Source organism: Rhinatrema bivittatum, chromosome 3 (assembly GCF_901001135.1).
Source record: "Rhinatrema bivittatum chromosome 3, aRhiBiv1.1, whole genome shotgun sequence".
NCBI lineage: Eukaryota > Metazoa > Chordata > Amphibia > Gymnophiona > Rhinatrematidae > Rhinatrema > Rhinatrema bivittatum.
Window position 1 is genome coordinate 143,148,236 of NC_042617.1, and position 13,289 is coordinate 143,161,524.

The window sequence follows — 13,289 nt, forward strand, 5'->3', positions numbered from 1 at the left end:
TACCTTATGCCAATCTATTACTGCTTTCATCTGCGCTGCAGTATAATATTTTTTAATGTCAGGAACTCCCAGTCCCCCCAATGCTTTAGATTGATATAAGATATTTTTTGCTACTCTTGGGGTCATTTTTTCCATATAAATCCAAAAATCCAGGCTTGGACTAATTTTAATAATGCCTATGGTAACTCTATGGGTAAAGTCTGAAAAAATATATAAGAACCTAGGTAGGACATTAATTTTAAAGCAGCAATCTGCCCCATCCATGACAAGTTATGCCTATGCCATATGTCTAGATCCCTAAACACCCTATCTACTAAAGATTTGTAATTCAGGGAGAAAAGGTCAACTTTCTCCCTATATAGCTGAACCCCTAAATATATAATAGAGGTATGGGCCCATTTAAATGGAATTCATGCTTGTAAATGAGCCTAAACTGCATCTGGCAACCAAATGGACATAAGAACTGATTTATTGATATTGATTTTAAAGCTAGATACCTGGCAATAGGACTTCAATTCCTTCAATAGCGATGGTAATGAATTCACAGGATTACTGAGGTTGAAGAGGATGTCATCAGCAAAAACAGAAATGTTATAAGATACATCCCCAGTTTAAATCCCCATAATATCCATAATAGCCCTAATCTTTGTAGAAAAGGGTTCCATTACCAGTGCAAAGAGTAATGGGAATAAAGGGCAACCTTGCCTTGTACCTCTCTGCACTAAAAAAGGTTCAGAGTATCCACCATTAATCTTAATGCTTGCTTCTGGCAATGTGTATAATTGTTTAATCCAATGGATAAACTTGGAGCCCCAACCAAATTTTTCTAAAACTTGAAATAAAAATGCTCAATGAACTCTGGCAAATGCTTTTTCGGCATCTATTGCCATCAGGACAGAGGAAATAGACTGATGACGCGCCCACCAAATTAAGTCCAAAACCCTCCCCACATTGTCAGATGCCATACACCCTGGGATAAAACCAGATTGATTTTTATGAACCAAACCAGGTAACAATTTCCCTAAACATATGGCCAGAATCTTCTCTAATAACTTAAGGTCTACATCAAGTAGGGATATTGGGCCATAGGATCCACATACATTGGCATCTTTCCCTAGTTTGGGTAACATTGCAACATTGCCTGCAACACTGACGTGCGGGGCTACAGACGTCTCTCCTAATAGAGAATTAAAGGTGGATTTTCAGAAGGCCACGCGTGTAAAATCCGGCCTTTACACGCGGCGAATCTATTTTCAAAAAGGCCCAGCCACGCGCGTAAAAGCCGGTACGCATATAAGCGCGGGCCTTCCTGAAAGAAGTAGGCTGGGGGCGTTTTCTGGGTGGGGCAGTCCGGGGGGGCAAGGCGGGGCGGGGCTAGAGGCATTCAGTACAGCTTAACTTGCTCCTGCTCCTTGGCAGGAGCAAAAGGTAAAATACAAAAATTAGGGGTAGTTAGGATAGGAATGGGGAAGGGCAGGATATGGGAAGGGGAAGGGAGGTTAGGGTAGGGGGTTGGGAAGTTCCATCCCAGTCCGCTCCTTAATTGGAGTGGAGTGGAAGGGAACCGGGGAAGGCTCCGATGTGTCGCTGCGCATATTTGCAAAATTATACCCCCCAAAATTTTATAACATGCATGCACACCTTTGAAGATTTACCCCTAAATGTTTTGGTCAGTAATGGTGCTAGGTGATCAGCAAAAACTTTATAAAATTTTCCCATATAATCATCTAACTCTGGTGATTTCACCACTTTCTATTCCTTTATAGCCTGCATAACTTCTAATACCACAATATCCATATTCAATAAATCTTGTTGTGTTATATCAATACTAGGAAGCTCATCTGTAGCTAGATATTCATCTACTGCTGCTAAAGGTATAAAGCATCCTCTTTAGAAGAATTGAATTTTGACACTGATCTCATAATCCATTTGGAAACTAATGACCTGGCTATAACTGAAGTCAGTAAAGTTCAGAGCGACTTCCAGACTTAAGGCAATGGGCTCAATCATTGGACAAGGATAGTAGCATTTCTAAAGGCATTGCCTGTTCATACAAAGAGAGATAAAGGCTTGGTCATAGCACATGCTTTAACAGTTGCAGACCAAAGCAGCAGTAACATGTCTGTATTGTATTTTCTGCAAAGAATAACAGTTGTAACCCTAAAGGGGACACAATGGGATTGAGGATTACTTATGTTACGTATGTTTCAAGGAGTTGTCCGATCTGGTTTTGTTTACTTGAGGGGAGAGGTTAGGATTTATAATATTTATTCTTACTGAAAATTACAGCAGATATGTAAACAAGGGATTTCTGATGGATGGAAAGTCAAGCACGCTTCTTGGTCTAGAGAAGCAGTCAGCTCATCCAGGAGCCGAGGATTATTGCAATGGTAGGAGGGTACCTCTCATTAGAAGGGTTAATACACTTTATTCTTTTATACCTAATGAAGGCTGTTTGTCTGCCTGTCTATCTGTGTAAAATTAAGTGCCGTGTCGCATGTATATTCTTCACAAGACAAGGTATTAAGTGAAGCAATTAAAATTCCAAATGAAAAAAAAACTTCACTATACAAATTTGACAATCAACTTTTTGGGTTTCACTACTCAGATGTTAGAAAATGGAGGAAAAAAAGACCTCAGAACCTCATGTTTGTTCTATAAAGAACATTCAACATGTACGAGGTAATTGTAATTACTGGTCTTTAAAAATCCTCCAACCATCCCAATTTTTATATTTATTTAAATCTTGAAAAAAAAATTTGTAATAATATTTTTCTTAAAATTGATGCATTGATGCATTAATTTCAATTGTGTAAATGATCTTCATTGGATATGTTGCTTAAAATATGTAGAAAGACTCTTAACAGAGAACAATATCATGTGTCTTCCCAATCCGATAATTGTTTAACTTATCTGTATGATGCATTGATACATGTTTGCAGAGTCCAATCATTATATTGTATAAGCCGACATCAGCCGATGGTTCGCCATGAGGCTACTTCAAGGCAATTGCTTTTACACCATAGCATCCAACATCTGATCAGTTTATCTCTTGCGGTCTCCCACCACTAATGGCGATTATGGACTCTGACAACATGTATCAATGCATCATACAGATAAGTTAAACAATTATCAGATTGGGAAGACACATGATATTGTTCTTTGTTAAGAGTCTTTCTACATATTTTGAGCAACATATCCAATGAAGATCATTTACACAATTGAAATTTAATGCATCAGTGCATCAATTTTAAGAAAAATATTATTACAAATTTTTTTTTTTCAAGATTTAAATAAATATAAAAATTGGGATGGTTGGAGGTTTTTTTAAAGACCAGTGATTACAATTACCTCGTACATATTGAATGTTCTTTATAGAACAAAAACTTGATTGTCAAATTTGTATAGTGAAGCATGCATATTCTTGACAACATGGGCAGCATGTACATTTTATGCATATGAGAGCAGCCAAATTTTCACATAACACCGATTGTCCTTCAATCTACAAGCATATAGTAGTAGGTCTTTCAGACATTTACCGCAGTGCTTCTCAAGCCAGTCCTGGAATACCCCAAGCCTGACTGGAAATCCACAATGAATATGTATGAGATTCCAAGGGCCCTTCTACTTTTTAATGCTAATCTTTTAACCCTTACGTATTGACCAACTATTTTTAAAAACCATACTGATCTCTTTTTCCTTTTTTATTTACTTCCCTAACAACAATTTGTTGTTGTTACTATGGATTGTTCTAGTTTAACCTGTTCTACTTCACAAAGGTCTTCCCACATTTGATAGCACCTCCTTAAGTTACTTTCTCAAGTTCATGAAGGCAGTAGATCTGACATCTAATATTAAAGCACACTGATGATCACTGGAGTGCAGGTGGCCACCTATCTAAACTTTAGAAACACTTTCTCAGGATATACCAAGATGGCGTTTGGACAGAGAAGACGCTGACAAATTAGTTCCCCTTTGGCTGCCTTGATTTCACTGTTTTATTATAATTTCCTGATTGTGATAGGGAAGAAAAGAAAAAAGGCAAATCCAAGTCCTACCCTGCAGAATCTCTGGCAGCTGTAGCTGTATCCATGGACTCATCAACAAAGTATCAGTGCAGGGCAGCTCCAGGAGAGATGCCTGGTGAAGACGGAGCAGCATCTCACCAAAGCTGTGAAATTCCTTTCATCCCCAGAGCAACGGTTCCTGCCCCCTCTGCCTGATGGCTTCCTCTGCTTCAACAGTGTAGCAACAGCATTTGGGACCTGATGGGTTACAGGGCTGCTGCGGTCAGAAGGCCAGTGGGAGAGAAGCTTGGAGTTAAACTTCTTGCAGTAAAGTGGGCTGAGCAGCGAATCCACTCTCTCCTACATAGTGGCAAGGCCAGCTAAGGTCTGGATTTTCCTACGGCGCAGAGCTCTTTGAATCGCACGGTAACGGGGGGCCTGCGAAAGCCGGCAGCGATTGCACCACCGCGGTGTTATCGCTGTCGGCTTTCGCACCCAATAGCGCCATCGTAAAAGGTGGTGCTATTGGGCGCACTACTGCAGCGATAAGGGGTCTTATCTTTTCGCCGCCAGCGATGTTTCCACCGCGTCCGCCCTGGTGCCACCCCGACTCCTCCTCTTCCGGTGCCGACGCCGCCCCTGCCCCGATTTAGCTATCGCACGCGAAAAGTCCCCAGCTGCAGGAGAAAAGTCCCCAGCTGCAGGAGAAAAGTTTACCTCGTCCCGCAGAGCAGCCTAGTGCAGCTCTCAGCAGTACCTGCATTAATACTGATTTATCCACTTCACTGGCTGGTCCCTTCAATGTCAACTGTAGTGAAAGGGCCAATCAGTGGCCAGCCAGTGAAGTGAATAAATGAAAATTTATTTAGTTACAGCTAAGAGCTGCCCTGCAGGAGGAGGTACACTCTTCTCTTACTCCAAATGGGTTTGGTGAGTCAGGAGAAAACTTAGGTGCCCTGGCCACTACATGTTTTTTAAACATTGGTGGGCAGGAAGGAGGGGGTTTTGCATTCAGTCCCCTCTTGGGCTTAAAATTTAACTCTGAAGTGGGGAGTCCTCTGCAACTACTTTTTTTTTTCAGTTGAAAGGGTGGGTAGGTGAAAGGTAAGAGCTTCATAGCTCAGCCCCCTTGTCAGGAGCATGGGCAACTGGATTTTTCTCCATCTTTTTATTTTTTCTGTACAAATTTGCATTTTTATGGGCATTCAAATTGCCTAGGAGTAAAAAAAAAAAAAAAAGCATGCTTTTTACACACATAGGGCATTTGCATGCCATTAGCTTACTGCATCCTATGGAGCCCTAGATGTTTACGACATGCACAAAATAAAAAACTTGTGCTAAAATTTAACTCCAATTTTATCACAGGCTTTATTACATCGGCCAAAGGTTAATAAAGTAGATTACTGCAAGGAGATACGTGCTCATTTTTCCTCCTTTTGCTACACAAGCATGAAAAGTTTTACCAGAATCAAAATTGCTTCCAGAAAACGTAATGGCTGCAGCAGCGCTCGAACCCAAACTTACACAAGTCTGAGGAGTAACTTTATCCAGATTAGCGGATTCCTGGATGCAGATAAACTGCATGCATATATTCGGGTGAATGCATGTCTCTGTCTATGGGTCCAGTGGAGGGTAATAATGAAGCATCTATAGTGAAGCCTCCTCCTGCACGCTGTTAAATCGATGTGGTCTTGTATTGTATGTATTAAAGTTGTTAAATAAATGCTTATCTGTAATTTAGCATTGAAAAATTGTAAATGTTAATTTATATTTTTGCAAACCGCTTAGAGCATGTTTGTTAAAACAGACTAGAAATTTTTAATAATCTAAAATACTTTGAGGCATAAGAAATATTTTCCTTTTTTTTACCCCCAATAATCTGCCTTTACTACAGGAATTGCTATTTAGGGCTTTTCCACTATTTGCCACCCAGAGGCCAAAACATTTTGGGCAAAGCCGCTACATAAAACCATATTACTAGATATATTTAGCAATCTAAATAAACTTGAGCTTGCTAAGTAGTAAGGCACCTGGACAATGTAACAATTACTGTATCATGTGGAAACAGATGAAAACTATATACTCTCTGTAAAAAGATCAAAAAAGGGTAAAAAAAAACCCCCACAAAAAAACCAGACTAGATCATTGAGAATGCAGCAATGAATACCATATGTCCATAAATATTTGAAAGCTGTAATTTAGTTTGATCTCAGTGTGTAAATTAGCCTACGATATCTCATGGGGAGAGTTTTTAAATATTAACTTTGCGTCCATCTAGAAATCTGGCACATGAATCGTTCTGTCAGCATAAAGCAAGAGGCTGTTAAAACTGTACCAATTTACTAAAGATAATAAATACCTGACAGTCTGAAAACCTAACAAGGACAAACAATGTAAACTATAAAAACTTTTATAGACCCTACAGTTACATTGTTTGTCCTTGTTATAAATGTAATATATATATATGTATAATAAACAATTTTTATAACATTTCTTTAGATATTTATATCATTGTACCTTATGTCCCATTTTGCATTTGCATTTATTTTTATTAATGTTTTTTCTAATTACCTCATACTATTTATCAATTATTTCTTTATTATTCTGAGTATATCTAATCATTTATTAATCTGAGCAATTCACCTTTGGAACTTTATTCGTCTGTATACACCTCTCCTTGCTTTTGAACACCACCTTACACTGAGCCAGAAAGGAAGGTAAAATTTATACCCTAGTTCCTGCCCTCAGGGCATAATGACAAAAGTCTCTTTCTAGGTGTCTGCATGGGCCTTGAAACATATGGCAATACAGTTATCATTAAAGATACGCAGGATCTGTCTTTTTCTTTGAAACAAATTTTTAAGAAACTAACCTCTGTCTATGGAGAACATTAATTATGCAATTAATGTAGTCTTATTGGGGATAAGGACAAAAAAAAAAAAAGAAAACTTTCAAACAAGTTGGACATTGTATTTTCTGAGATATTTTCCATTGATTTCTCATTTGGACGAGTTTTTCTGTCCCCATCCAATCCCCCTTCCCCAATCCTGAGATACAAACTTCTTTGCCTCCAAAACATAAAGGGGGTCATTTTCAACAGGATTTACATGTATAAACTCATCTTTTATGCATGTAAATGACTATCTGAAAATTGCCTGGTTGGTTGTACACGCAAGTATGTGCAAAAATGATTTTATGCATACTTTTAAGGGTACTACAAAGGAGGTTTTCTGAGGGGCAGAGCTGGGTGGGTACAGAACTTATGCACACACTTTCCATTTTCGACAGCAGCTGTAATTTTGTGGGTGTAATTTGCCACTGATTCTGCGCACACCCACAAATTATCAAAGCAGAATCAGGAGCATAAATCAGCTCTGAAAATTCTGATTAAAGCCTATGGGTAAAAAGTGCTCGCAAAATTTGTCCTATGCGGGCAACTTGAAAAAAATTACCCTCAAAATGCTTTCGGGATACGCAGTAAGGAACTCTTAGAAAATTTCAAAGCTTCAAATAAATACTGACAAAACAGATCTCATTCAGAAGATGATGGCAACTTGGGGAAATATATAAGTCTTAAAGGGGCAGATATTAAAAAAAAAAGCTGAGCTCCTAAATTTAGGCGGCCAATATTCAATAGGCCTTTGAGTGGACAAGTTATCCGGCTAATGTTAGCCGGATAACTTGTCCTGTACATTCAGCGGGATAAACATCCTGCTGAATATGCTTGTTTAAATTTAACTGGCTACACATAGCTGGATAATTTTAACCTAAACCGGCCACTGGTTGAATATGACCGGTTAGGTCTAAAGTTATTTGGCCTTGTGTGGCAAAATAACTAGTTTCTTAAAAAAAACCCCCACCAAGTTGTGTGCCTCCCAGCCCAATGCCCACCTCCCCACATGTCTCTATCTCCCCTCGCCACCTGCTTACCTAGAAAGCTGGCATCGAACTAAAAAATTGTATGTTCATTTTATTCCCGATGATCGCCGCCAGCCCAGGCCTACCCTCTCCCTCAAAAACCTTTTACATTTCCCCTTCTGGCCCCCCCCCCCCCCCCCCCAAATTCACTCCCAGGCAGACACCCTCCCACCCACCCGTTACCTTGAAAAATCGCCCTTTGTCCTGCCGGGATCGCTGTGCTAAGCAATCCTGGCCGCTTCCAGTGTTACTTAGATAATTAAAACATACCATTCCATAAAACACACCCTGAAATTTTACCCTCCTGATATCACAGAAAGAACATTTTAGCAGTGTTTTGAACGTGCATAGAGAAGGAGAGCGAGAAGTTGAAGGTGACCCTATGGTCACAGACTGATCACTGCAGTATCCACAGAAATATTGCTAAACAGGAGCTCACTCAGGAATCAATAAATTTAAATATGTTCTAGTGCACAAAAGCTAGAAAAAGTCAGTATTATCTTTAAAAAAAGATAAAGATCCACAACAGAGTGGACACCCCTGAAGGAACAGACTGAATGAGATGTGGCTAAGTGCTTGGAAGCTAAATTTCAATTCTAAGAAGGGGAAGGGCTGTGCATTTATAGGTAGATTTTTTTAACCAGCGTGCGGGCGTCTATGTGCGCACGGTTCCCAGCTCGTGCACATGGATGTGCCAATTTTATAACATGTGTTCACCCCGGCCCTCCCCTTTTTTTACTTTGCTCTGGATCTTCCACGCGAACCGGGAGATATGCACGTGGCCGCGGACCTTTGAAAATGCTTGTGGCGTGCGCGCAGCCCGGCCAGGCAAGTATGTCTTGGTTTTGGCGCACGCCGGTGTTTTAAAATTTACCCGTTAGACTGCAGAAATTCAGAAGGCCAATATAAGATGGGAGTGAGATACTTCAGTGTGCCAAGCAGAAGAGAACTTAGGGTGATCATATCTAATGATCTCAAGGATGCAAAATAGTAAGGCAAGGTGGCGGTCAGAGCCACGAGAGGGCTAGCATGCACAGGGACAGATATAGGCAATATAATAGGTGGAGCTAGCCCAATGGCTCAGTGGCAGTGATAGACACTGGCATGTAGAAGGTCCCCAGTTTGATCCTGAGTAAGGTCTTTCACTCCCCAGGTCAGCTGGGGTTGCTGCCAAGACTCAAACGTGACATTTAAGGGCCTGGCTTCAGGGCCCAAGACTGCAGGGTTCCGAAGGAGCTCTTGATGTACGACGTGGCTCACGACCATCGCTTCTATAACCAAACTAGGTTTACAGAGGGGGTGTGTATGTGGGGGAGGAGGAGAATGAAAGGGCTTTATGTAAAATAGGGGGGAAAATCCCCAGGTCGTTGTGACTTAAGATTCAAGGCACCAGGATTCCATGTGAGCTGGAGGACTAAGAGCAAGACGAAACAGCCAGCTCAAACAAAAGAAAAAAATAGGAGATGACTAGGGAGTCAGATTTAGGGCTCTGGAACCCACAGGCAGAGAGGTGATGGAGGGTAGGTTGCCAGAGGATTGGAAGGAGAGGGAGATGTGCCGAGTGCTTCCCCTTGTGCTCTCCCCGCCCCTTTCCTAGATCCTCACCTCTTCTCTGGCAGCAACAGACAATCAGCATGGGGCTTGAGTAACTGCAAAAGTTGCCTATGTGAAAATCCAGGTCTGGAGGCAATAATGCCTCTGTACAGGTCATTTAGTAAGACCTCATGTGGAGTACTGTCCCTAGTCCCGGAAACTATACCTCTGTAAAAGATACAGACAGAGCTGAGGAGTCAGAAAAGGGCTATTAAAATGGTTCAGAGTCTGCACCAAAAGTCCTATGAGACAAGACTCTATACATTAAAGCAGCAGTAATCAACCAGTGTGTTGGGACACACGCGTGTGTCACCAAGAGGCGTGTCATTAAAAATGTCACATAGCAAGCCTATGCTTCCTATAGCAGCCACATGCTCCTGCTGCTATAGAAGAGAGTGCAGAGCTGGGAGTACCTGTGTGTTTTTCAGTCTGAAAAAGCACTTGAATAAATAGAAAAAGTATGTGCACAGACTTGCACCTGCTATCCCATTTTTCAAAAAGGAAATATTTCCCTATGGAAATCGGCATAAAATCTGTCTGTTAAAAATTACTCGCAGATTTTATACTTCTGCGCAAAGTTTGAAAGTTGCCCCAGACAGTGTGGCTTCTCAGGGTTTCAATATTTCTCTACATATTTCTGATTTTAATTTATGGTCTTTTATTCTGTAATAGGTAAGGATCATGCCTGTGTCGGATGTGGGATTCTGCAAACTAGCGTGTAGGTTCTTCATAGGGATCTCCAGTAGTCTGGCTCATTTTGTTTTTCCAGCAGGAAGTGTATTGTGTTGTATATTTGCAGTGTTGTCTTTTCATAAGTGGGGTTGTTGCTGTTTGAGTCCTGGATGTTAGTGTTCTAATGGTATGGCAAGCTTGCTATAGAGCTTCTGACTGTCTTTATTTGCAGGTTTTCATGCTTCTTCACAAAGTATTTGGCAGGGGAGAGATTTTGAAGTGCTGTTACTGAGGGGATACCAGAATTTGAATATATTTTTTGTATGGCGAGCTGGAAGAGGAAACATACTATTTCTAATGGGGCGGATTTTAAAACGAGCGCGAACAGCCTACTTTTGTTTGCGCTCCAGGCGCAAACAAAAGTACGCTGGATTTTAGTAGACACGCGCGGAGCCGCGCGTATCCACTAAAATCCTGGATCGGCGCGCGCAAGGCTATGAATTTTGTATAGCCGGCGCGCGCCGAGCCGCGCAGCCTACCCCGTTCCCTCCAAGGCCGCTCCGAAATCGGAGCGGCCTCGGAGGGAGTAAGGCATTGGCCAATGGTAAGTTGCCAGCGATTTTAAATCCTTGCGTTTCTATTGGTCAATGCTGCTAACGGTCCTAGGTTCAGTCAGTGCAAGCGTCGAGCGAGGGAGGGAGCACAATCTGAGCGGGGCTTTACGGTTTTGTTTTCCGGTGGAATTTTTGTCCTTCTCCCCGGGTGTGTGTTTATTTTAAATATATAATTCATAAGAACTCTTTATTAAAAAAAATAAATAAATCAGCAATCTATATAAATAAAAATGTTAAATAGTTTGTACAAAATCGCTAATCTCAGCAACCACTTAACCGATTGCATTCAAATTTGGACACAAGTTTCACCTCACATACGGCAAGGATCTTCTACACTTACATTACATATATGTCACACCGGGGGCTGGTAAAAAAGTTTTAAAATTTGGTTCCACAAAACAGCGACATCTGGTGGTCGTAAGCGGAAGCTCTTACACCTTGCACAAACGCTCACACCCCAAACACACGTGACCAATGTTTGCGATTCACACACCCTCCAAACAGACACAAATCCACCCTCCTCACACCCCCCGCACACATGCCAATTGTACTTATTTCACACACCCTCCAAAACACACTAAAAACCAATAAATACCAGCATGCTACACCGGGAGGCCACTCACATAACACGTTTGCAATTCCCACACCCTACGAAATCACACACAAACACCCTCCTCACACTCCCCATGCACATGACACACCCTCCGAACGCACGGAAAATTGCAGAATAATTCGGGCTGCTTTAGCGGGGGGGATCAACACTGCTCCTGTCCACATCGCATACACTACAGCTGTCGGCTGCCAGCAATCAAAATGGCGCAGACAACTCTTTCCCTTACTAGGACACTCGGGAACGCCAATAGCGGCAGTAGCCCATGTGACATTTTCTGAACTGGCAACCGGCGCACCTTCGCCCTTACTATCTGAGCGAGACGACCGCTCCCATTGCTCCATCTCGAGGGCCCGGCGCCAATACTTCCATGCCGGAACGAACGCCCTCTCCACTAACTACCATTTTTGAAAGGTATCGTCGGGCCTGCAGGGAGGGGGCGTGGGGATGTTCTTGCGTCCATGTTCGTGGGGGGGGGGGGGGGCCAGGGGGCAGTTCCGAGATTCTGCAACTCTTGTGGGTTAGTCTATTTCGCCGGCCGGGGGGGGGGGAGGGGAGGATTATATAAACACAAGATTTATGTGGGGAATACTTTGGTTTGCAAAGGGGGAGGGCACACACAAACACATACACAAAATGTGCACCATCTCCAAAAGGTAACAAAACAGCCCTCACCAGCTGGGGAGTCACTGAGGTGACAGTGAGGGGAGGAAGAATGAGGAGGAAGGTAACTGTCAGGGGAGGAAGAATGAGGGGAGAGGTGAGTGTGAGGGGACAGAGTTGGAGTGGGGACAGGGGAGGGAAGCAGGGGTGGAGTGAACAAGGGGGAAGAGGATGAGTGACTGAGCTAAATGAGCAAGGGGAAGGGGCAGGGAGGGAAAAAATAATCTGACTCAGCCACTGCAACGGGTGGCAGGGGTCCGCTAGTAATTAATAAATAGTTTACCCTTCGGTCTCGCCTGGTAGCAGTTCCTTTCCAGATCATCGGCAGCCCCCCCAGGCCGCTCCATGCAGCGCAGGGGCCGTGCATCCAGAGAGCACCCGTGGGCCGGAAGGGAGTGATTTGCATCGGAGGTTTCCCTTGGCTGAGGACCCGGAGGTTTCAGGCATGTCTTAGCAGGCAAGTTTCGAGTCAGCAGACGTTTCTCCCTCCCATTCCCCTTCCCCCCCCCCCTCTCTGTCTCTGGATAGAGCGGACTGAGGCTGGTCCTGCCCCCCCCTGAGATTTCCCTCAATGTGTCCGGGGATTTGTTGTCAGACCCCCCCCTTCTGATTCAGGTGGGCGCCGGTGAATAGTGCTAATGCTTCCAAAAAGAAAAAAGGCGTTCTCAAAGGGCAGCCCAAGCCAGTTGCACGTAGGGGGAGGGTTCGTCAGTCTTCAGCCGTTCACACCCCCCCCTCCTGCTGTGAGTCCCTCGGCTGGCAGCAGGAAGGTTCATTTCCTCGAGCCTGCATGTTCTGCTTCTGGGAGAGACAATGATATCTCTGCTGCTTGTCAGTTCAGCCTGCAGAGCTTTTCTCAGGTATGCAGATTTACAGGATCAAAGTGAGCTGCAGGAGCAGGAGTTATTCTTGGCCCCAGGCAGGTTGTGCTTGCAGGTTCTTCAAGGGCGTACGAGCCGTTCCTCAGGCAGCCTGCCTGTGGAGCCTCGGGTAGGTCTTATGAAGAGAGGATTGAGACTCCTGGTAGACTGGGGATGAAAATGAATATTGAGGGGGGAACTCGTGGGAAGGAGTATAAGGACAGATGTCGCACTCTATCCCCAGGGAAATTCAATGGGAGGGGGCTGGGCTAAGCAGGTTTGAGGGCAGTTCTCCTGGCTTTTCTGTTTCTCCTGCAGAGATTGAGAGTGAAGAATATCCAGGCACTTCTAA

The 13,289-nt window shown here is 43.1% G+C and overlaps 1 protein-coding gene across 1 annotated transcript in view; it reads right to left on the reverse strand.

The window, feature by feature from the left end:
• The window catches only part of RIN2 (Ras and Rab interactor 2), a 321,661-nt gene extending 309,039 nt beyond the window's left edge, over positions 1–12,622 (reverse strand). The window contains exon 1 of the mRNA XM_029593769.1: positions 12,361–12,622. Coding sequence (XP_029449629.1) covers positions 12,361–12,483 — 123 coding nt within the window. The 5' untranslated portion in view covers positions 12,484–12,622. The remainder of the gene's footprint in view (positions 1–12,360) is intronic.
• Positions 12,623–13,289: the final 667 nt, after the last annotated feature.